Source organism: Arachis hypogaea, chromosome 11, assembly GCF_003086295.3.
Source record: "Arachis hypogaea cultivar Tifrunner chromosome 11, arahy.Tifrunner.gnm2.J5K5, whole genome shotgun sequence".
Classification (NCBI taxonomy): domain Eukaryota; kingdom Viridiplantae; phylum Streptophyta; class Magnoliopsida; order Fabales; family Fabaceae; genus Arachis; species Arachis hypogaea.
This window is the reverse complement of record NC_092046.1, coordinates 22,366,543-22,388,666: the sequence shown is the minus strand read 5'-3', so window position 1 is coordinate 22,388,666 and position 22,124 is coordinate 22,366,543. Positions and strand designations below refer to the sequence as shown.

General features: G+C 33.1%; 1 protein-coding gene across 3 annotated transcripts; it reads left to right on the top strand.

The window, feature by feature from the left end:
* The first annotated feature begins 11,961 nt into the window (after nt 1–11,961).
* Nucleotides 11,962–20,285, top strand: LOC112720538 (calcium and calcium/calmodulin-dependent serine/threonine-protein kinase). 3 transcript variants are annotated; one of them, XM_025771504.3, is made up of 9 exons: nt 11,962–12,929; nt 13,759–14,046; nt 14,792–15,570; nt 16,247–16,301; nt 16,675–16,785; nt 17,686–17,918; nt 18,364–18,571; nt 19,628–19,687; nt 19,777–20,285. In XM_025771504.3, the coding sequence occupies exons 1-9, from the start codon at nt 12,903–12,905 to the stop codon at nt 19,951–19,953; spliced, it is 1,938 nt and encodes a 645-aa protein (XP_025627289.1). In that variant the 5' UTR covers nt 11,962–12,902; the 3' UTR covers nt 19,954–20,285. The 3 variants fall into 3 exon arrangements, with proteins under 3 accessions (XP_025627289.1, XP_025627290.1, XP_025627291.1); XM_025771505.3 differs by having other exon boundaries at nt 13,759–14,088; XM_025771506.3 differs by lacking the exon at nt 11,962–12,929 and having other exon boundaries at nt 13,855–14,088; nt 14,787–15,570.
* The last annotated feature ends 1,839 nt before the right edge of the window (nt 20,286–22,124 follow it).

The following is a 22,124-nucleotide window of genomic DNA, read 5'->3' as shown; positions in this document are numbered from 1 at the left end:
TTGATGGAGGTTTCGAAGGTTAGCGACGAGTTGTATATCTTGATTTTCGAATTTTGCTCGAAAATGGAATGGTTGCGTTTTCTTTGAATTGCTTTGAGAAGTGGAAAAAGTGGAAGAGTCTGCCATTAAGGGGTGGTTCACTCGAAGCGAACGTAACCGTTTGAGTAGGAGCGCGTGAATGTTACGCTCTATTCAATCCTCTTCATGCGCGTGTGTTTTTTATGGGCTGGGTCAACTTGTAAAACTTGTAACCCGTTTTTGCTTGTATGTGTAGCAGGCCCGTATAATCTAATGATCTATATAGATATGACATATCCAATAAACACATAATTGTTGTGCTCATTTTAGACATCTTGTCTAAAATGAGCACAACAATTATGTACTTATTGAATGTGTCACATCTATATAGACCATTAGATTTTATTAGATGAAAATTAAAGGCTAATATAAAAGAAGAGTATTGATGGACTCTAATAAATATAGAATATCCTATTACATAAATAAATGCTTTAAATGACAACAATTTAATACACAATACTTTAAATGGCAACAGAATCTTTTATTCTTAAATAATTAAATATAAAATATATAAATACAAAAAATATGTGTATTTTTTATTCATTAAGATTAATTATTATACAAAAAAATCTATAATATTAAAATAATATTTTAATCTATAATATAAAATATAAAATAATTAAAATTTTATTTTATATTACTTGATAAATAATTAGACTATTATATTTAAATTTATTAACTAATTATTTTGTTAAAAATGTTATTATATAATATAACTTTTCATCAAAGTATTTTAAAAATATAATTTATTTAAAATATTTTATATAATACATGAAAATATTAACCTTTTTATTTTTAAAAATTTTGTTAAAAAAAGTATTTAAGAATAAAATTAATATAAATAACTTAATTTAAAAATGAAAAATTTTAAAATATAAATGATAAAATAACTTTATAATAATTTATTATTTTTATTATTTTACGTAAGGAGAATTTTGTTTATTAAGGTCTGAAAAATAATATTAAAATTAATACTATCAAAAAATATTTTAAATTTAATATTATAAAAAGTAAAAAAATTATATAAGGGCTAATTTGATTAATTTTTAAAATTTTAGAGATGAAAATGACTTACGTCTAAACTTTCAGGGACTACTATTTTGATTATAAATAACTTTTTACATGTCGTGTCACTGACTTGATACATCATCATACCACGTGGCACTTAATGTGACACGTCATCATCTAACTAACGGAAGGAGTAATATGACTTACGTTTTATCTTTCAAGGATTAATATGATTAAAAAAATCTATTGAGGGCTAATTTGAAAAATGAGTAATCTTTTAAGGACGAATTTGACTATTAACCCATATATATATAATTTTGGTCGAGTTAGAGAATAAAAAATTTAATTAAAAAATAAAAAAATATTTGAAAATAATAAAAAAATAAAAAATGATCTTATTATAAATATATATCTATAAAGATTATATATATGAAACTATAAATGTTAAATTTAAAAAATAATTTTAAATTATTATCTATTTAATATTACCCCAAAATAAATATGAATAAGAAAGACTAAAGGAGAGAGTCATGAGATGACATATATATATATATATATTTTTTTTTGGTGACTTAAAAGAAAAATAAACAAAAACTAAGAAAGAAAAAAAATAAGAAACTGCTTAAGAAAGGCAGTCCCGCTGAATACTACTCTCAAACTCCTTCCAAGGCAATGGAAGCTCCACTTGGGGAGAAATAGTCCTCATTGCAGTCTTTGCCATGATGTCTGCTACTGTATTTGCATCTCTCAAGATCAACCGAAGATCAACACGCCATTTCCAAGACATGATATCTCGGATTTTTAACACCAAAGGATCAGTAAACCCAGAGCAATCTTGTAAATTATTGACAATAGTAAAAGCCTCCACACAGTCTGTCTCACATATAATGTCTCTTTGTCCCGAGTCCCATGCTAAAAGAAAGCCCCTCCAAATAGCAAACAACTCTCCTTGCAAAATGCTACGACTCTCAATTGTTCCCAGACAGCCTCGTTGCCACCTTCCCTTCCAATCTCTGCTAACACAAGCAAAACCAACTCGAGCACCACTGCCAGGATAGCTAGCATCACAATTAATCTTAAAGGTACCCACTGAGGGGGGAATCCAAGAGCCACTAATGGTTGAGGGGATAGATAGTCGTTGCAACTCAAAAATATATATATTAAAGTCTAAAGAATAAAAGAATTATTCCGACCCAGCCCAATTAACCAAATGTCCGGGTCCGAACGACTGGCCGACCCAACGGACTGACGGATCCCGAACCAGGCGGTGACCTGGATGTTACCTCCTCACGCCAGACATCTGGACAACTGGAGTTGGACAGCTGGAAGAGGAACCTTCCAGGAAAGAGAGTCTGCCCCTATGGAACCCACATTAGTACATACTATATAATGGGTGGGCCCTGCCCCTCCCCAAGTATGTCACCTACCCTTTACCCTAATTGCCGCCTTTGTACGAACACTAACTTGAGCATCGGAGTCCTCTTGCAGGTGGCCTTCTCCACACCAAATCGCAAACCGGTGGGACCTCATACCCCGATCTCAAACCCTTCACGTTGGCCCGGGAGATCTTGACGCACGTAGGCGAACCGAACCCAGCCCCCCACCACTTCCAGGCATCTGGCACATCCGACCCGTTTAGGAACCGAGCTACCAAACAAGAATATATCAATTCTATATCAGTCACTACACACATATGATACATATACGTAGTTGATACATATTATTTATTCAGTTTTTCTTAAAAAAATTAAAAAATATATTTTCATGTGTTATATATAATATAATATTTTTAACAAAAGTAGTTAGTTAACAAGTATTGAATATAATAATCTAATTATTTATCAAGTAATATAAAATAAAATTTAATTATTTTATATTTTTTATGTTGCAGTTTAAAATATTATTTTAATATAAATTTTTAATATTATAATTTTTTGCATAATAATTAATTTTAATAAATAAAAAATATTTATATTTTTTGTATTTATATGTTTGATATTTTTAATTACGTAAATTTGATTAGTTTAGGTCTTACTAATATAAGTAAATATATAATATGATAGGCATGTATTTAGAATTATATTATTTATTCTAGTTTTTTAAAAAAATTTAAGTGGATTCTCAATAAAACTTGATTATTCTAAGTGGATTTCCCAGAAATTTCGGTGACAAACCGATTGATATTTCAATGGGGTACCATTTCCGGAAATTTATACGTGCCCGGTCACCCTTACGACGTAGGGTCAATAGAGTATCGAGTCTCAACCTGGAACACTTGGTGGTAAGCCATGATACTTTACCTAGAAAAACTCATATCTCAGATAATTGAGTGTATAAGTCTCATAAACATTCGTAATCATTTGAAATCATGGCACAATCATACCAGTGAAGCCATGGCACCACATACACTCCAAGTATTCATATTTTCTTATATAATTCATCAATTTTCCAACCTTGCTTCACCCCCAAGTTATCACCATATCCTAACTCCATCTTGTTACTAAGCTTATTAATAAAATCTAGGGCTAAAAGAATGAAAATAGAGGTTTGGAAGTTCAAAATTGGTTTTAAAACACAAAATATCCATTTGCTGAAAAACAGGGCTATGCGTACGCATGTAAGAGGTATGCGTACGCATAGGTCTCTTTTGGGTCAGGATGCGTATGCATGCACCTGTCCGCGTACACATACGCACTGGATAGAATCGCATGCTCGCGTATGCCCCATGTTTGCGTACGCATGTCTCTTTTTGGGCAATATGCGTACGTATATACATGTCCGCGTACGCATACGTCCCAAATAGAATTGACCCTTCACAAAGGAAGGGTATGCGTACGCATGCAAGGGGGTTCTGTCAAAAATTTTGCTAAGTCTGAAAGTCTGCAGAATTTTAGTTTTAAACCCCAAACTTCCGACGCGGATAACTTTTTTGTTTCAAATCATTTTTTATCCGTTTTTCGAACGGCGTAAATTTCACGAACCCAATTTTCATATGAAACAAGTTTGAAACTATTTGGGGTCCGGAAGCCGAGTTATGGCCCGCCTAAATTCGGCCAAAAATTAATTTTTTACAAAATCCCTCAAACCTTTATTTCATTAATTCACCATTCAATTATCAATCTTCCTACACTAAAAATCAGTTCCAATATATGCAATATCACAACAACATAGTTCTACACCCTTCTATCATCCGTCATTCATCAACATTACACAATTTCACACTTAAATTCTCGCAACCTCATTAACACATCAATCATTATTCAAACACCATTTTAGCATTCTAATTTCACCATAACAATAATCACCGACACATGCTCAATCCATATCATCAACCATTATTACAAATACTAAACATTCAACATGCTTAATTATTCCAACGTATCCTATAGTCCTCTAGCCTAAGTTTTCACAGAACATTATATATTAAATACCAGAAACCTAAACCATACCTTGGCCGATTTCCACGTATGCCCCAAGGGAACCCACTTGGGCAAAAAGCAAGCCCTCAATACCAAAAATTCAGCTCTAGCACCAACCAAGCTTCCACTTAAGCTTCCAACATATCCAATAGTTTCATATCACATATACATATACACCTAACACATTTCATAACATTTGTATACCCAAAATTCAATATCCAACATACTTAATTGAGGAAATAGTTAGGGTTCTAGAATTCTCACCTTACCCAAGTATCAAATAAGCAAGAGTGAACGTTTTCCTCAAGCTAATTAGGTCCTAATACATCAAAGAAGCAAAATCTCAACACCACTCTAATAATTTTTGAAATTTTGGGAGAAAGAGAGGCTGAGAATGAAAATGGAAGTTCCATACCAATCTACATACCGGGTTTTGTAGAGCTCGACGCTGCGGGAGCGTGACCGCAAACAGTGTGGCGATCGGAGCTCGGAGTGAAGAGATATGGGTGTTTGAAATCAAGCAAGGGTTTTGAGTTATTCTTCCCTTCTCCAAGAATGTTTCCAGCGTGAATGAAGAGAAAGGAGGAAGGGAAGCTGTGTTTGATTGAGTGTTGTTGGGCTGAATTGGGCCTTGGACCCGGTTCGGCCCAATTTTGGGATAAATTCTTTGAAATTAGTGTCAAAATTCTTATTTTAATTAGCTCTATCTTATTTTACTATAAAATTTACATTTATAATTTTCTTTATTAAAATTTGATTTGTTAATTAATTATTCGCTAATTTTACGGAGTTTACAGTCGCCTTGTCCTATTTTAAAATGGATAGGGACTGAATTAGGTGTTTACTCAATATATAATTCATTTTTTACGAAAGACATTAGCCAGTGTTTATATTTAATAATCTTAATTTTTTTTCAATGGAGGGTTCCACTAAAAAGTAATTTACAGCGTCTATCACTTCCTGCAAAATTGCTATACCAAACATAAATACAAAATGCCATATATCAATCATAGTTATCATAATTAAATTGGATCGGCTAATTGATAAACCCCAATTTTGTGGTTTATCTTGTGTTGAATTTGGTGGATTTTATCAACTTTTCTGATATTTATTCAATGAAATAGCATGCTTTTGTAATTCTCCCAAATTTGTGCTTAAGAGTGAAAACATGCTTTTTAGCCCTTAAAATAGCTAAATTTAATTCACTTTAATTCCATTCGATGCCTTGATATGTTTGTTGAGTGATTTCAGATTCATAAGGCAAGTAATGGATGGAAGAAGTGAAGAGAAAAACATGCAAAGTGGAGAATTCTTGAAGAAATGAGTATTTGAAGAATTCAAGGCCACGCACACGTGTCATCCACGCGTACGCGTGAAGAGGACATTCAAGCCACACGCACGCGTCACCCACGCATACGCGTGAGGGGGAAATTTGCCAGCAACGCGCACGCGGCGACCACATGCACGCGTGACACTGATCACGTGACCTCATTAAAGTGAATACGCTGGGGGCGATTTCAGAGCTTTCCAGGCCCAAATCCAACTCATTTCTGAGACTAGGGAGCAATTAGATTAGGTTAGGAATCATGCTTTAGATAGTTTTTAGAGAGAGAAGCTCCCTCTTCTCTCTAGAATTAGGGTAGAATTAGGTCAAACTCTCTTAGATTTAGGTTTAATTCTTATTTTCATCTAGTTTCTTTTACTTTTCCTTGTTCAATTGCTTTGATTCTCTTAGTTCTTCTTGTTAATTTCTCATTTTGGGTACTTTTTTTATGTTGATAAACTCTTGTTGGATCTTGATTTTTCTTTAATGCAATTTTATGTTTTATGTTTCTTATTGGTTAATTTAGTTGTTATTGTTATTTTCTTGCATTGGATAGTTGTAGAATTTATTATTTCTTACACTTTTATGATGCTTTCCTTTTACGCCTACCAAGTATTTGACAAAATATTTGGTTAGATTTTAGAGTAGCTTTTTGAGCGTTCTTGGTTTGGAAAGAGAAATTAGGCAATTTTGAGTCATTAATACCCAACTCGTGTTGGTGATCTAGAGTTGTTAGTTAATATTATTTTTATTGACTCTAATCTCTTTCTAATTCAATTAGTAAGCTGATTAGGATTTTTGGATTGAGATTAACTAGTCCTATTTGACTTTCTTCCTATGTTGAAGATGACATTGTACCTTCTTCTGATATTGAAGATGACGAAATAGGATTAGCTCTTGTTAATTGTTGTATGATCATTAATGACTAGGATAGAAAGCCTAGGTTCTCAATCCTGGCCATGAATGCCTCTTTTTATTAGTGTTATATGTTTGATTTACTTTCATTGTCATTTAAATTTCTTGTTATTTAGATTGTAGTCTTCTTATTGCAAACCACCTCTTGGAACCTCATAACCAATAATGTGCAAACATCACTGTAATTCCTTTGAGAGACGACCCGAAATCTAATACTCTCGGTATTTTTATTGGTTTGCACTCATGACAAACAAAATTAAACTTTAATGGAAGGTTGTTTGTTGGTTGGGATCTATACTTCGACGAGATTATTTGTGTGAAATTCCTAACTGACGAAAATCCTCACATCACCGATTCGACAAAAAAATTGGTGAACCGATAGTTCAGTCATTTCGGTTTGCTATTTGGACCGTTCTTGTAATTAATCCAGTCAACATTGGTTAAATTCATTAAAAACCAGACGGTTCGTATCGAACCGGAAGCGATCAACCGTTGAACCTGCACCTCCACTAGTAAACCCACGTGTGGATCACCGTAGAATATCAACTATGAAAAGCCTCCAAAAGGGAAGAGCTAAAAGAAGGAAAAACTTTAATAATATCATGTTGCCACCAAGTAGGGGTGGCAGTGGGGCGGGTAGGGGTGGGTTTTTGCCCTACCCGACCCCGCCCTGCCCTCCTTTGACCCTACTACTACCCGCCCCATCCCTACCCACGGGTAGTAAACTGTTCTACCCTAACCCGCCCCTACGGGTACCCGCCCCGCCCCGCCCCTACCCGCCCCTATCAAAATTAACTAACATTTTAATTTTTAAATATTCATATATAAATTAAGATAAAAATTTAAAATTCATACTTAAATTAAAATACAAACATAAAATTCATACAATGTCAAATAACTTGAAAGTAAAAAAGTTAACGTTTGATTACTACAAATTTAACACCATAATAAAAATATTACATAATTAAATATAAGAGTCTTCAATTTTTATTCTTGATCACTTTCAACATCTTCATCATCATTAAAGGTTTGGAGGTCAAGATTCAAACTTGAAATTCAAAGAGATAACAATTAATAAATTAATTAGTATTAAGTAAAACTAAGCAAACCATATAAAATGCTTTTGGAAAAGACATAAAAATGATAAATAATAGCATAAAACCAGATTATTAATCAGCCATCAACAATCAACAACTCAAAATCAACAATCCACAACACAATCAAATTATCAATCATAAAAAAGACAACAACAATAGACACTCACTCTTTGTGACAAGTACAACAAATTAACTCATCTTTATGCTATTGAAAATTTTTATGACTAACACAATAATATCATACTGTAGTCTCTTCTCTAAATACTTAAACCAGCTTGACAAGAACTAACTTTTAAAAAAAAAATTTAAGTTTATTAAATGTTAATTCTAATAAAATTTATTGTATAAAATAAGAGTAACAAATTTACAGTCAAGGGATTAATAATTTAATAAACAAATTTGATACAATAATGCTAAATGTAAGCTGTAACATCACCAACTTTGAAACAAGAGACCAAGAAAAAGGAAAAGGAAAAAGAAAAATAATAAGCACTAAGCAGCTAGAGAGAAGAAAGATAAAATTTTATATTTAAAGAGTTAGTGGACCTCATATGTCATTATAAGCAGCAAGTGAATCACTCATTACCTAAATGAGTTTTATGTGTATACATAGAAGCATGATGACTTGATGGTGTTAGATTGAAATCAATTATAACTAATCAAGCACAAATCACAAGAATATACAAAAGGATAACATTCATTGACCGACTCTGAATCAGATCCAAAAGAATACGTGGCATTATGGATAATCAGCCTTCAATTTTATAACTACCACAAGTATCTTGATTCTTAGAAAATATTAAACAGGAAAGCCATAAACAATGCTTAAACAAGAAAGCCATATGATATATATTTAAACATAAAAAATGAGAAGTAATAGATAATTTCAGTTTCCAAATATACTTTGATTTAAAAAAATAAAGATACATAAATACTCCAACCAAAGTTTATAGGCCAACACACATAAATTAGGCCGATTCTTATTAGTAGTAAGAAAACTTACAGTTGTTACTCAAACAAATTGCAAAGCTCATGCTTTAAAGAAGTACATAAATCAACTCAGCTTAGCAAATGTTAATCTATAATCTATAATCTATAATAATATATAATGCTAAAACTCATTTTGGTGTCCAAATTTTTTTTTTCATTTTTATCCTTCCTAATAACTTATTCTTAGTTACAACATTCCCATTACATCATTTTCATTCACGTTCACATTCACGTTCAGGTAAATGTAACCTTTTAATTTGATACCAGTTTCTCCCGTTAATTTCTCTCACTTCATGTTACTGCATAATACTCCACTACTTCATCTTCATCTATAATAACTAATAGGATACCAGTTTCTCCTGTTAATCTCTCTCACTTCACATTACTGGTTACTCTATAATAGAAAAAATTTCCTTCATTTCTCATCCATCTTCTCCTACATCATTCTCACTTCACCTAAATATAACATAAAATCTAATGTATTTTGCTTTTCGTCATTAAATAAAAGTGTAAAACTATATTTATATGTTTCTTTGATTTTTTATCGTTGACAACATACCAATGGAAGATTCACGTAGAAGTGGTTGACGAACTTAGCAAGACTATGCCAGGTAATGAAGACAGACAAAATATGAGTGAAGAACAGAGGCAGCAACACCTTGCCAGAAGGCGTGCCAGTTACCGAGAGAGTATTAGACGAGGAAAACAAATCGATACATCGAGTGGAACTAACATGACAAGACCATTATAAGATATCACAAATACACCCGCATATTAATATTCTGTATCAGGTACTCTAAGTTATACTTTCCATTAATAAATTTATGTTGTTAGTTTATCATATCTATGTTACTGTACTTAATACCAATTATGTATAATTTATCTCTTGAGTGTACCCTTAAATTATCAAATTACATGATTTTCATCTTAATAATAATTTTTCTAAATATACAGATACTCACAATAACAACGGAGCTGGTTCAAGTAATATACCGAATGGTCCAAATATGGGTAGGAATCCTGTATATTTATATTTATATTTATTTTCAGAAATTACTTTAGATTTATCTTAACGTTTTTACTTATAGTTTGATCTATAATTTAAAAAAAAAAGACATAATTATTTTTCTTCTTTGCACTTTTTGCAGGCACTTGAAAGATTCTTTAAATACAAATCTGTATTTTGGCTTATCACTTAAAAAAAAGGTCCCTAAACAAAGAAAAAAAATGACTTTTGAATATAGCTCATCTTTTGTAAATAATCGTATTTTTATATTTATTTTTATGACTTTGAGTTAGATAGAAGAATATAATATATTATAATAATTACTATTTTATGGATTATGGTATTTATAGATAAGTGACGTATGTATTTATTATAATTAAATCATTTTCATATTATTATTATTTATAGATAGGTAATATATGATTATTTTAATTTAAACATTTCTATATTATCATAAGTTATTCTATATTATTATTTTTAAGTTATTCAAATTTAAAATTTCAAAAATTATTAAAATAATTAACTTTAAATCCCATAGAAAAAGCGGCTGAATAGACACAGCAGTGTCTGTTAAGCCGCTAATTTCTATAAAAAGGAGAGGATCTTGGCAGGGCCAACAAGTTCCTGAGGGCTGAGGACATCATTCTTTATATCGTCATCTAGGGATTTTTCAGGATCAATAATTATTGTACTCAAAGAAGTCCTCTGTCAACAATTTACATAATATTAATGAAAAGGCAAGTTTAACTGTTTTAACATAAAAAAATAAATTATAAAATCTACTCACAGAAAACAAATCTGGAGAAGGCAAGAAGCAGAGAGCAAGTCAGTAAGCTGTAAGTAGTGAGTAAAAGAGGAGTGCTTGCTGCTTACCAGTGAGACGACGACAAAGGAAGGAGGGACCGGAGACTGCAAATCGAAGAGACGAGCGGCGAGAAGAGTGACGTCAACGAGAGAAGTGCGAGCGAAGTGAGTACGGTGAGGGAGAGCGGCGAGGTGAGCGACTGAGCGACGACGGCGGTGAGCGACTGAGCAAAGCAAGCAACAACGGCGGTGAGCCACGGAGGCGGTGAGCAAGGTGGCTGCTGTGTGTGTTTCTGGGATTTGGGTAAGTGGGTATGAGCCTATGAGGGATGGCATGGCTGCTGTGTGTGTTTCTGGGATTTAGGTAAGTGGGTAGGTGGGTATAACCGTATAAGGGAGGGGAGGGGGCAACCCTAATTTCTAAAAGAGATATATATAGGAGGGAGTATATGTACACTCCGGGGCGGGTAGGGGCGGGTTTACCATGAACCCGACCCTGCTCCGCCCCGATCAACACCCCGCCTCGCTCAGAACCCGCCCTGCTTCGGGTCGGGTTTAAACCCGCACCGGTCGGGTAGGGGCGGGTCGGGTACCCGCGAGTTCGGGTACTCCTGCCATCCCTACCACCAAGTCAAATTACTCTTCGATATATATAGCGCTAATAATTATATATATGATATCAATATATTTGATTGTCACACATTTTTTTTATATACTTTATATCTGTTTATAGTTATTATAGGCATCTTTTATATATATATATATATATATATATATATATATATATATTATGTCTTATTATAATTTATACATAATTTAATTAAATTAAATTTAAATGAAGATTTATTTTTTTATTTAATTATGACTGAATCAATCAGTTCAAATTGTGATTTATTGATTGAACCAATAACCTAGTAACTTAGTTATATGACTGGATCAATTACTGGTTCAATTTTGATAACTATAATATCAATAAGAGCTAGGAAGTCTAGCAAGCATATTTTTATACATAAGGAACAATTTTAGTTTTTACACCGTAATCTTGGCTAATTAAAGTCATCACATTGCAAATTCTAAGCAATCATAGAGAAGGTTAAATTCATAAAATTCAATAATTTATCTAAAATATCCATTTGTATTTGTTTAGATGGGATACACAGATATGATGCAACATGGTTATTATCCATTTATCCATATTTATAGGCAAAAAATTATTATCAAGTATTATTGAAAATAAATTTTCTTAATTTTTTTCAATTATTTTGTAAAGTATGATGTTTTATTATTCAACATTTTTTTCATATAATTTTTTTAGTCCCATTTAAAAATTATAAAATAAAAAATCACAATTTACAAAATAATTGAAAAAAAATTAGAAAGATCCATCTATTATTTATATTTGTCCGAAAAGCAGTATTATCAAACCGAGCTCAACTTGATCGGTTGGACTGAAAAAACCGGTCATTCGGATCTTAAACCAGGTCGAGCCACCAATTAGACCAGACATGCAGATGCAATAGACCTACTTTGACCCGCTTCAACCCGGCTGGTTTTTAAAACTCGGACCGGATCAAGGTTTGTGTTTTTTGTTAATCTTTCTCTAAACTCAAAAAACGATGTTACGTTTTGCTATTTACCCTGAAAGTCAAACTGTTCCTCCCTCCCTCCCTCCTGGCCTCATCCTCCCCCAATTTCTCAGTCTCTTCGACTGAGTCTCACTTCCCTCACCCTTCCAGTCTCTCGTCGTCCTTTGGTTCATCACTGTCGTCGTCACAGGTGTGGGCATCCGTTTCTTCTTTTTTCTGTCTTCATCCACTCGTACTTCTTACCTTTGTCTCACCATCTGCCGCCTCTGCGTAAGTGCGTATCCTGGTTTGTCGTGGCTGTCCTTTTCTCTGCCGTCGTCGTGCTTGGGCTGGCCGTCTGCCTCTCCTACTCCTCTGAATCTACCGCTACCTGTGCTAGAAAGCTTTGGGTCCTGTGTGTTGTGAACTATTTAATAATTGGTTTACAATTAAATTGTCTTCCAATTCATTCTTGAAGAGGCTATCAGCCTCTTGGAAGTGATGCGGTGTATTAACGATGTGAAGGGATCACATATTGGAGGCAAAAGAATTTGATGTTGAATTTGTTGCATGAGATCGGACCTCTTATATTAAATTTTGAAAATGCAAAAATCTTCAAATTATGGTGTTCTTAGTGTTGAGTCCAGGTGCTCAGTTTCTACCTTAGCTTACTGATGCATCTGCCGTAGGAATGCCATGTGGAGGTTTGGTGTCTTGCTTCAGGTGTTGGTTTTTTTTATGATTTGGTGTTGTCCTATCTTGTATTTCTTAGATGTGGATCATAGCTTATATTTTGCTAAGGTTAGGTATTGTATTTAGGTGTATGTTTTAGAACCTTTGTTACCTTGAATCTCCCCTTTTCACGTCAAGAACACATAAAACTATTGGGAAAAATAAAACAATTAGTTGATAATTAATTTATTGGCATTGGTAAAAATGTAGAACAAGGCTAATGAGTAATAGCTTAAATGGCATAGTCTCTCCATACTCAATTAAGAGGTTGTGGGTTCGAGTCTCATAACTTTGGTTAAAAAAAAAAAAAAGATGTAGAACAAGAGTCATAAAGCTTGGAAGGGAAGAATATATTTTAGGTATAAGAATGAAGGAACCATGTCTGTATAATAAAAGTGAAAAAATATTTCCTTTTGCTGTGAGTCCTTTTCTATTGTTGTGAAACTGAAAAATGGAACTCTATGAATGAATTGAATATGCAGAAATGAGAAATGGAATTCTTGGAATGAAAACAATCTTCATAAATGAATTGAATCTGCCTTATTTATGCAAAAATGAAAAAAATGAACCTTTGAATTTGAATCTATTGAGAATTTAGTAAAAAAAATCTATCGAGAATTCTAGTATTTTTATAATGATAATATATGAATTAATTTTTATAATTAATTGGTGATTAGTGAAAATATATTATTTTTTATATTTATTTAATTGTAACTGAGTTAGTCGGTTTAATCAGTAATTCACTGGTTGAGTAGTATGATCGGTTTGATTGTCGGTTCGCCAAAACCAAGTTAACAATTAAAAAACCTGCCTTGTTCAGGAAGGGACAGATCCGGGTTTTCTCAAGTTTGTCGCATCTCACGCACTCACTTGTGCCGGCCACCTTAAGTCAACTCTCTCTGGCCTCTCGCAGTCTGCCTTCCTGTGTCTCACACAACGGTACTGCTGTCTTCAGTTAACGCTGACGCTCTCTTCGCACTCTTCCTCTCTCTCGCTCGTTCCATCTGCCAACACTCAAACCTCCGTGGCTCTTTTCTGCCTCCACACTCATCCTGCTCGAGGAAGAAACAAAGACACCGTCGCAGGCGCAGCATCGACACCGCTGCAGGTTGAGTTCAGTTGACCCTCCTCTTTTGCTCCTCCATTCCAGGTGGTTTCCTTTTCCAGAAGCTGTTATGCTGAATTTGCTGAAATTGGATGCTTTTATAAATAGAAAGATGCTTATATTGACTAGATTTTACAATCTATTACATGCGCAAATTTTTTTGCATTTTTTTTTGTATATACATGTATTTTTAGTCCATCTGCCATTTCTGCCGTTTGGCGCAACGCCATGAGGCGCCATCCAGAATAAAAAATTATGCCAAGGCGTCGATGTTAAGACAATCTGAGCAATAAAACTACCCCATATTTCGTATACAACTCGTGCTTTCGTACGGATTGTAGGATATTTGTCTAACATTTGTCTCTGTCTACTCCAACCTTGATTATATACATTCCCACTATTTGGCCATGTAGCATTGCTGCTTTGCTCATTTTTTTTCCAAATTGTAAGTTGTGTAACAGTTTTCTGCTGTTAATTATCTTTCTTGGTTATGAGATATGGTTATTGTTATGCATTAGCATTACCCACACTTGTTATGAGCTTTTGCCTCTTATTTCTTTCTGGGGATTTTGGTCTTTTTTCTAGTGGTGAATGTTTCAGTGACATGATTATTGTTTGCACTTTTATCTGTTGTAGTTAGATCTGGAACTTTGCTTAGAAGTTTTCTATCTTTTGATTCCAACCCTTTTTTGTTTACAATTTGCTGAGTTGGTGCTCTTTGTTTTCATGATGTTTAAAATTAGCACAGACCCTTCTTTGTTCGATTTCAAGAAGGACGGGCCTTGTTTTGTGCAACACATACATCAAAACAACTACCATGGGACATGAATCCCGAAAGCTCTTGGATGAATATGAGGTGTCAGAGATTCTAGGAAGAGGTGGATTCTCTGTTGTTAGGAAAGGCATAAAAAAATCAAGCAGTGATGAGAAAACTCATGTTGCCATAAAGACACTAAGAAGAGTAAGTGCCTCTACTACAACCCCTGGTTGTTTACCAAGAGAGAGGAGCAACATGGGGTTTCCCACATGGAGACAGGTTTCAGTATCAGATGCTCTTCTCACCAATGAGATCCTTGTGATGAGGAAGATAGTCGAAAATGTGTCGCCACATCCGAATGTGGTTGACCTCTATGATGTTTATGAGGACTCGAATGGTGTTCATCTTGTTTTGGAGCTGTGTTCTGGCGGTGAGCTGTTTGATCGCATTGTGGCACAGGATAGGTACTCAGAGACTGAGGCTGCGACAGTTATTCGCCAGATTGCGGCGGGCTTAGAGGCTATTCATAAAGCAAACATTGTCCATAGAGACTTGAAGCCTGAGAATTGCTTGTTCTTGGACAAGAGGAAGGATTCTCCTCTAAAGATCATGGATTTCGGTTTGAGCTCTGTTGAAGAGTTTACTGATCCAGTTGTTGGTTTGTTTGGTTCCATTGATTATGTTTCACCGGAGGCACTTTCTCAAGGAAAGATAACAGCTAAGAGTGACATGTGGTCTCTAGGGGTAATTTTGTACATCTTATTATCTGGGTATGTTAATCTAATTCATGTTTGGTACAGTTGCACTTTGTTCAGTTAACGGTTAATGCTTACTTTGGTATACATGTGAACCATGTTGGTCTCATAGGTTTTAATGAGTCAAAATATTTTCTGTAAATAATCGTGAGTCAAGTTAGCCCCGCATTTGATTAATGAAGGACTAATCAAATAAAGTGCTAACTTGACTCGCATTTATTACTTAAAGGGAACTATTTTAACTCATTAAAATCTATGGGAACCAAGATAATTCACACGTATACTTATAGGCACCAAAGTGAATATTAACTCTTCCAAGTGACTTTGTACATCTTTCTGTTTGGGTATGTTAATTTAATTGATGTCTTGCACAGTTGCATTATGTTCTATTTTTCGGTGATGCCGATATACCTTGTGCTTAATGCATATGGATGATCGTACTTAATCATCACTTTTAGATCTAGAAATGAAAAAAAAAAGGTTGCAAAGTGCCTTGGTATGAGTTACTTCTTCTATTCTATATTTAATATGTCAATTCTAACATTTTGAAGTATTATTGAGTCAGTGAATTTAAATAAATTGATTCAAAATGTACTAAAAAGTTAACTTATACAAGAAAACTAATGGAGTAATTTGTTTAGGGTTTAAAACTCTTGGCAAACAATTAAGGGATTGTTTACATGTTTTGCAGATATCCGCCTTTCATTGCTCAGTCTAATCGCCAAAAACAACAAATGATAATGAATGTAAGTAACATTTGCACAGATTAATGTTGATGACTCAAGAAAGTATAAGATATCAATTGGTTACATATGATCTAATATATCATCTATTTTCCCTCTACATCCTCTATGTCTTAGAGATGTTACTCTAGTGCAATGGTATTAGCATCACCACTTTAGCCACATAAGTAATTCAACTAATTGAGCATTTAAATTTTGCCAAATCCAATGACCAATAATTTCCAACACTATTTAATAGATAGAATTATTACCCCTATTCAACCATGGAACCGAAATTTTCACGTGTCACAAGGGGGTGTGTAACATGGCTAATACAAATATCATAAACTCATTGTTTTATTTCGTGTTAGTTTAACAAAATTAAAACTTGAAACAGGGGAACTTCAGCTTCTATGAGAAGACATGGAAGGGCATTTCTCAATCAGCAAAGCAATTGATTTCGAGTCTTCTGACAGTTGATCCTAGTAGGAGACCTAGTGCGCAGGAGGTATTGTATACCCTACCAAAATAAATAACCAAGGCTGTGACATATTTGCAATATAAGCAACCATATTTTTCTGCATGAGGATATATTGCTTGGGGAATTGGTGTAAAATTATACATAAAATTTGTTTAGGTAGAATTTAATCTGATTTTCACCTTTGAAACAAGACAACCTTTTTTTATCTTAAAAGCTACCCTTACAAACACTATGGTATCACCCAACACAAGACAAGACAACCCCCCTCCTCTCTTTTCCCTCCTCCTCTGGTCCATTTAATTTGAAAATTACTCAATGCACAACTATTTCTTCAAGCTTCTATTGCCTTTTATTTTTGTTTTATTTTTTCCGTGGGTAAAGTTTTCTATATAAAAAGAAAATTTTGTTTTCCTTCTTGTTCCTATACAAACAGTAGCCATCCATTCTTTCAAAGAATACATTTCATTTCATATATTGTAAATAACACACAACTAAATAGTATGTACTTAATATTTTTTAAAAAATATATTATTCTCTAAATAAAGGGGCAACTCAACAAGTACGGTCTTGTTGAGTTGCTAGCAAATTAGAAGCTTGCCAAAAAACTCCATAGAAACAAAGGGTAATCTAACCTAATGCAAGAATTGGTAATTGATTACATGACTTGAACTAATGATCTTGAAATCACATGGAGACAACTCAACTGATATTTTAAGGTTTTCATAATATACACAATTTCTCACTGCTGTACAAGACAACAATAAAGCATTGTGATGCCTTCATAGTTCCTAATTACGTCTCAAATTCGGTGCTAAATTATTTTCAATAATTTTATCGTATTTCAAGCGGATTAAAGTTTTCAGATAGTATATTAACATAATCAGATAATAAGAACTCATAGCTTCATTTGTCTATGTCTTGGATAAGCTCCTGAGTCATCCATGGGTCATAGGTGATGTAGCGAAAGATGATCAGATGGACCCTGAGATTGTCTCAAGGTTGCAAAGCTTCAATGCTCGTCGCAAGCTCCGGGCAGCTGCAATTGCAAGCGTATGGAGCACCACAGTGTTCTTGAGAACTAAGAAACTGAAATCCTTGATAGGATCCTATGATCTTACAGAAGAGGAAATTGAAAATCTTAGGATACACTTCAAGAAGATGTAAGTAATCAGAATATACACCGAAAAAATATTTATTAGAGTCATTAATTGTTGAAAATTTATTAGTGCTCAATAAACTTCACCTATTTAGCTAGTTTTTGAGGTTTATGGCTACTTATTTTTTATGTAATATTAAATTCTACATTTATAAACTTTAGTCTTCTGATGTTTAGTCCTGGACTTAAAAAGGTATGGTATTAGAAGTCTCTCAATTACTTAAAAATCTAACCATGATCATTTTTCAAGTATTTGGTAATCCTCATCCCCTTAAAGATTATCTTTATTAGGGATTGAGATAAAATAACAGTTTTTTTTAATTTAATTTTAATCCCATTTAAACTGTCCCACATTACATGAAACAACTTGTACCATTTCAATGTCTCAACACATTCAACTATATTAAAGCTCATCTAATTCTAATATGACTGTGTTTAACACTTAACAGATGTGGAAATGGGGACAATGCCACGCTCTCTAAGTTTGAGGAGGTACTGAAAGCAATAAATATGCCATCACTAATTCCTCTAGCACCACGCATATTTGACTTGTTCGACAACAACCGTGATGGAACGGTTGACATGCGAGAGATTTTATGTGGGCTTTCCAGCCTCAAGAATTCCAAAGGAGATGATGCCCTCCGTTTGTGCTTCCAGGTTAGTGTTTTAAGGGTTTTGTGTGTGTGTGTGTGTGTTTGCACACGCACGCGCGTGTGTATTACTAACTTGTCATATTTTTTGAACTATATTATCAAATTGTTCTTCGGAGATGGATTTTTCTATTATCATTATCACATGGTATTTTTAACATTATTTTTTACAAATTTAAGGAATTAATTTGAATATTTTATTAGGATTAACCACTATTTTTTGTCATCTAAAATATTTTGGTTTTAATCAACTTGGTTGGTCGAATGGTCAGTTCACTCGTCCGCTTAAGTAAGTGTCAGGGTTTTCTGGATATGCAACAAACTCATTGGCTAATGACAGACCTTTAAATGAAGTCTATATTCGCGGCAAATTAGTTCTTGGTTTGTCGGGATGAGAAATATCATGGGCAACCAAAAAAAAAAAATTGGTTTTGACAAAATAACCCTGAATTTAAAGGAAAGACGTTCATATTTCATATTTGTGATCTTTGGAGGGGCACGTTTAGTGAAATTTGTCAAACCTTTGTAATATTTTATAATTCCGTAGAAGTGTTACAATTCCTGAAGTTGAATTTCAGAAATATAACGTAAGTTAGGATTGTTTTACAAAGTTGGATCTAGGGAATAGCGAAATTAAATTCCACACAACTCGGAAGGGAGCAGAAGAGAATATCCTAAATCAAGGAAGTTTAATAGAGTTCTTCACAATTCACACTCTTTAGTTTCCATTCCCAATTCACCCCCTCCCCGACGGCGGCGGCGGTGGCAGCGGCAGTGGTCTCTCTCTCAACTTGATCTCCTATTTGGGTCCAATTGGGCTTTTAAGTCCCATAATCATAACAAGAAGCCACCTGATACGTTAACATGTCATGTAACATGGTATGATAATGAAAACATGATGGTGCACATTAATGAAAATAGATTTAGACACTAATGTAAATCATGTTTTCCAAATTCAGAGCCTTAAAAGGTTTGTTTGTTCTTTTTCTTGTTTCTTAACTCGCCTATAATTTCATATATAATATGTGCTAATTTTGGTTGTTCGGTTTTCTTGGACCACCAGATGTATGATGCAGATCGATCCGGGTGTATCACAAAGGAAGAAGTAGCATCCATGCTTAGAGTAATAAACCTCTCTTCCATTTCCTTTATTTCTAAAGCCTTCTCCTTTGGCATATTCTTTTAACAAAAATAAACAATCCGTTGAAACAGGCTTTGCCGGATGACTGTCTTCCAGTTGATATCACGGAACCTGGCAAATTGGACGAGATTTTCGACAGAATGGATGCCAACAGTGATGGAAAAGTCACCTTTGAGGAATTCAAAGCTGCTATGCAGAGAGATAGCTCCCTCCAAGATGTAGTCCTTTCTTCCCTTCGCCCACTATAGTTTTTCCATTTTTCATCCAATCAATCACAATGTTTGGGGCTTTCCTTTTTCTTATGTTCATACTGATGGTCTCTTTTGAGTCCACTATGTCTCGCTTTTATTCTCCAACCAAACATATCCTTGGAGAAAAGAGAGGGAATGCAGTCTATGACAATTAGGAACCTTTGCATTCTCAAGTTATGTTATTGAGTACCTGAAAGGCAGAAAGCTAACATGTTCATCATAAATACTGTAATTAAACTAGAAAAGCCAACACTTTTCAGTCATTACATCCAATGTGTGATATATGTAACAGATACTGTAATGGAGATGCAAAGTTTGGTTTGAGAGAAGTGAGAACATTTAAGTGACTATATAGATACTACCGTAATCCTATCCCACAAAAAGACCACCTAATATAAATCTCAGGCTAGACTAACATAAAATCATAAACAGAATGAAATTTTCTCTCTCAAATTAAATCATCTACGTGGATTTTATAGAAAGAAAATATAATTATTCTACTCAAAGTTACCAGAGGAATTAAGGAACAACATTAGTGCACTGGAAGTGACTTTGTTTATCGATGAGAATCTAACCATTTTCAGTTGGATGAAGAAAAAGAATAAATAATATGTAAGGCTACTTGAATTCGTACGAGTTTCTATTATTTGTCTCAAGTTTCGTTCTTTTAGGGATTGACCCAACAACAGATTCAGAAATTTTGAGTCATCATGGAGATCATATTTAACACACAACAATAACAAAATTTTTGTTATAAATATTTCAAAGCATGTAGAATTAAATAACATAAAAATATTAAAAATTAAATAAACTTTTATATATTCATTATCATTATTGGTATATATATATATATATATTAATAGGTACTAATACAACTATTAATTTATCTTTTATAAATTAAATACATTTTGTTAGAGATATAATCAATAATGTTATCTTTTTCTATCAACTTAAACTTTTGTGATGAGTGATTTCAGAATATAATATCAAAATTTTATATCTCATTATTTGAGTCTTTTATTTGAGAGAGTGTTAAAAAGATAACCATTAATATTACTTCATGACACATTTAATAATAATACATGTGAGATGAGTTAATATTCAAATTGCCCTCAATTTGGACTATGAATTTTTATTTTATAACTCACGTTATTAGCCTCTCACATGATTTATGTTACAATACCACGTGTCAGAACAATATTTGAATATGTATGTAGAATGAAGTGATGATGTGACACATGATATGTTGACATGGATGATAGTGACACATGTCATAACATAATTTATCCATGTGTCAAATATGTGTTATGTGTTATAATATAATTTTTTCATGTGTCTTTAATATGTTATCATTTTCAGTTATTTAAATTGGCATTTGAATTTTCACTCATAACTTATTTTAGTTTAATGAAATTGAAAATTCGAATCAAATTATTTCATGAAATAATTTCTCTGATTTATTTCATAAATTTAAAATTATTAAATCTTTTAAACCTTTTAATTTCTCATCTATTTTTTCAAACGTAAAATACAATTCTTGTTGCATAATAGAAAAAATTATTTCAAGAAACTTATAATACAACAAATTATTTTATAAAAACAATAACATAACTTATATATCAATTGGACAATTCTCATTTCTCATATGTAAAGTTTAGTTGAATTCGATTAATGATTATGTATTATATTTCATTGCAGTGACAGGTATAAAAATAAATTGTTTATTTATTTAAAAATACAGGTTTTTATTTATTTAAATAATTTTTTTTATTTTTCATTTTACTTCATTTTAAAAAAATTGTTGTGAAATAACTAAATAAATAAATAGAGAAGAGGTAACAAATATAAAATATGAAAATATAATTAGATAACTCTAGGATTACTATTCACCACAATTACTATAACAATATAATTAATATATTAATATTGTAGTAAAGAATATAAGAGAGGGAAAATGGTATAAGAAAGAGAGAGTGAAAAATGTTTTTATTGCTGTGTATATATCATGCACTGAGGTTGTCTATTTATACATGTAAGGAGGCCACTATTTTCCACTATCATTAAATGTAAAAACTTTGGTAATATAGCCATTCAGTATGAAAAAGATGATCCGCTCATGGTCATCCATTTCATCCTTATCTCAACACTCCCTCTTGGATGACCATTTA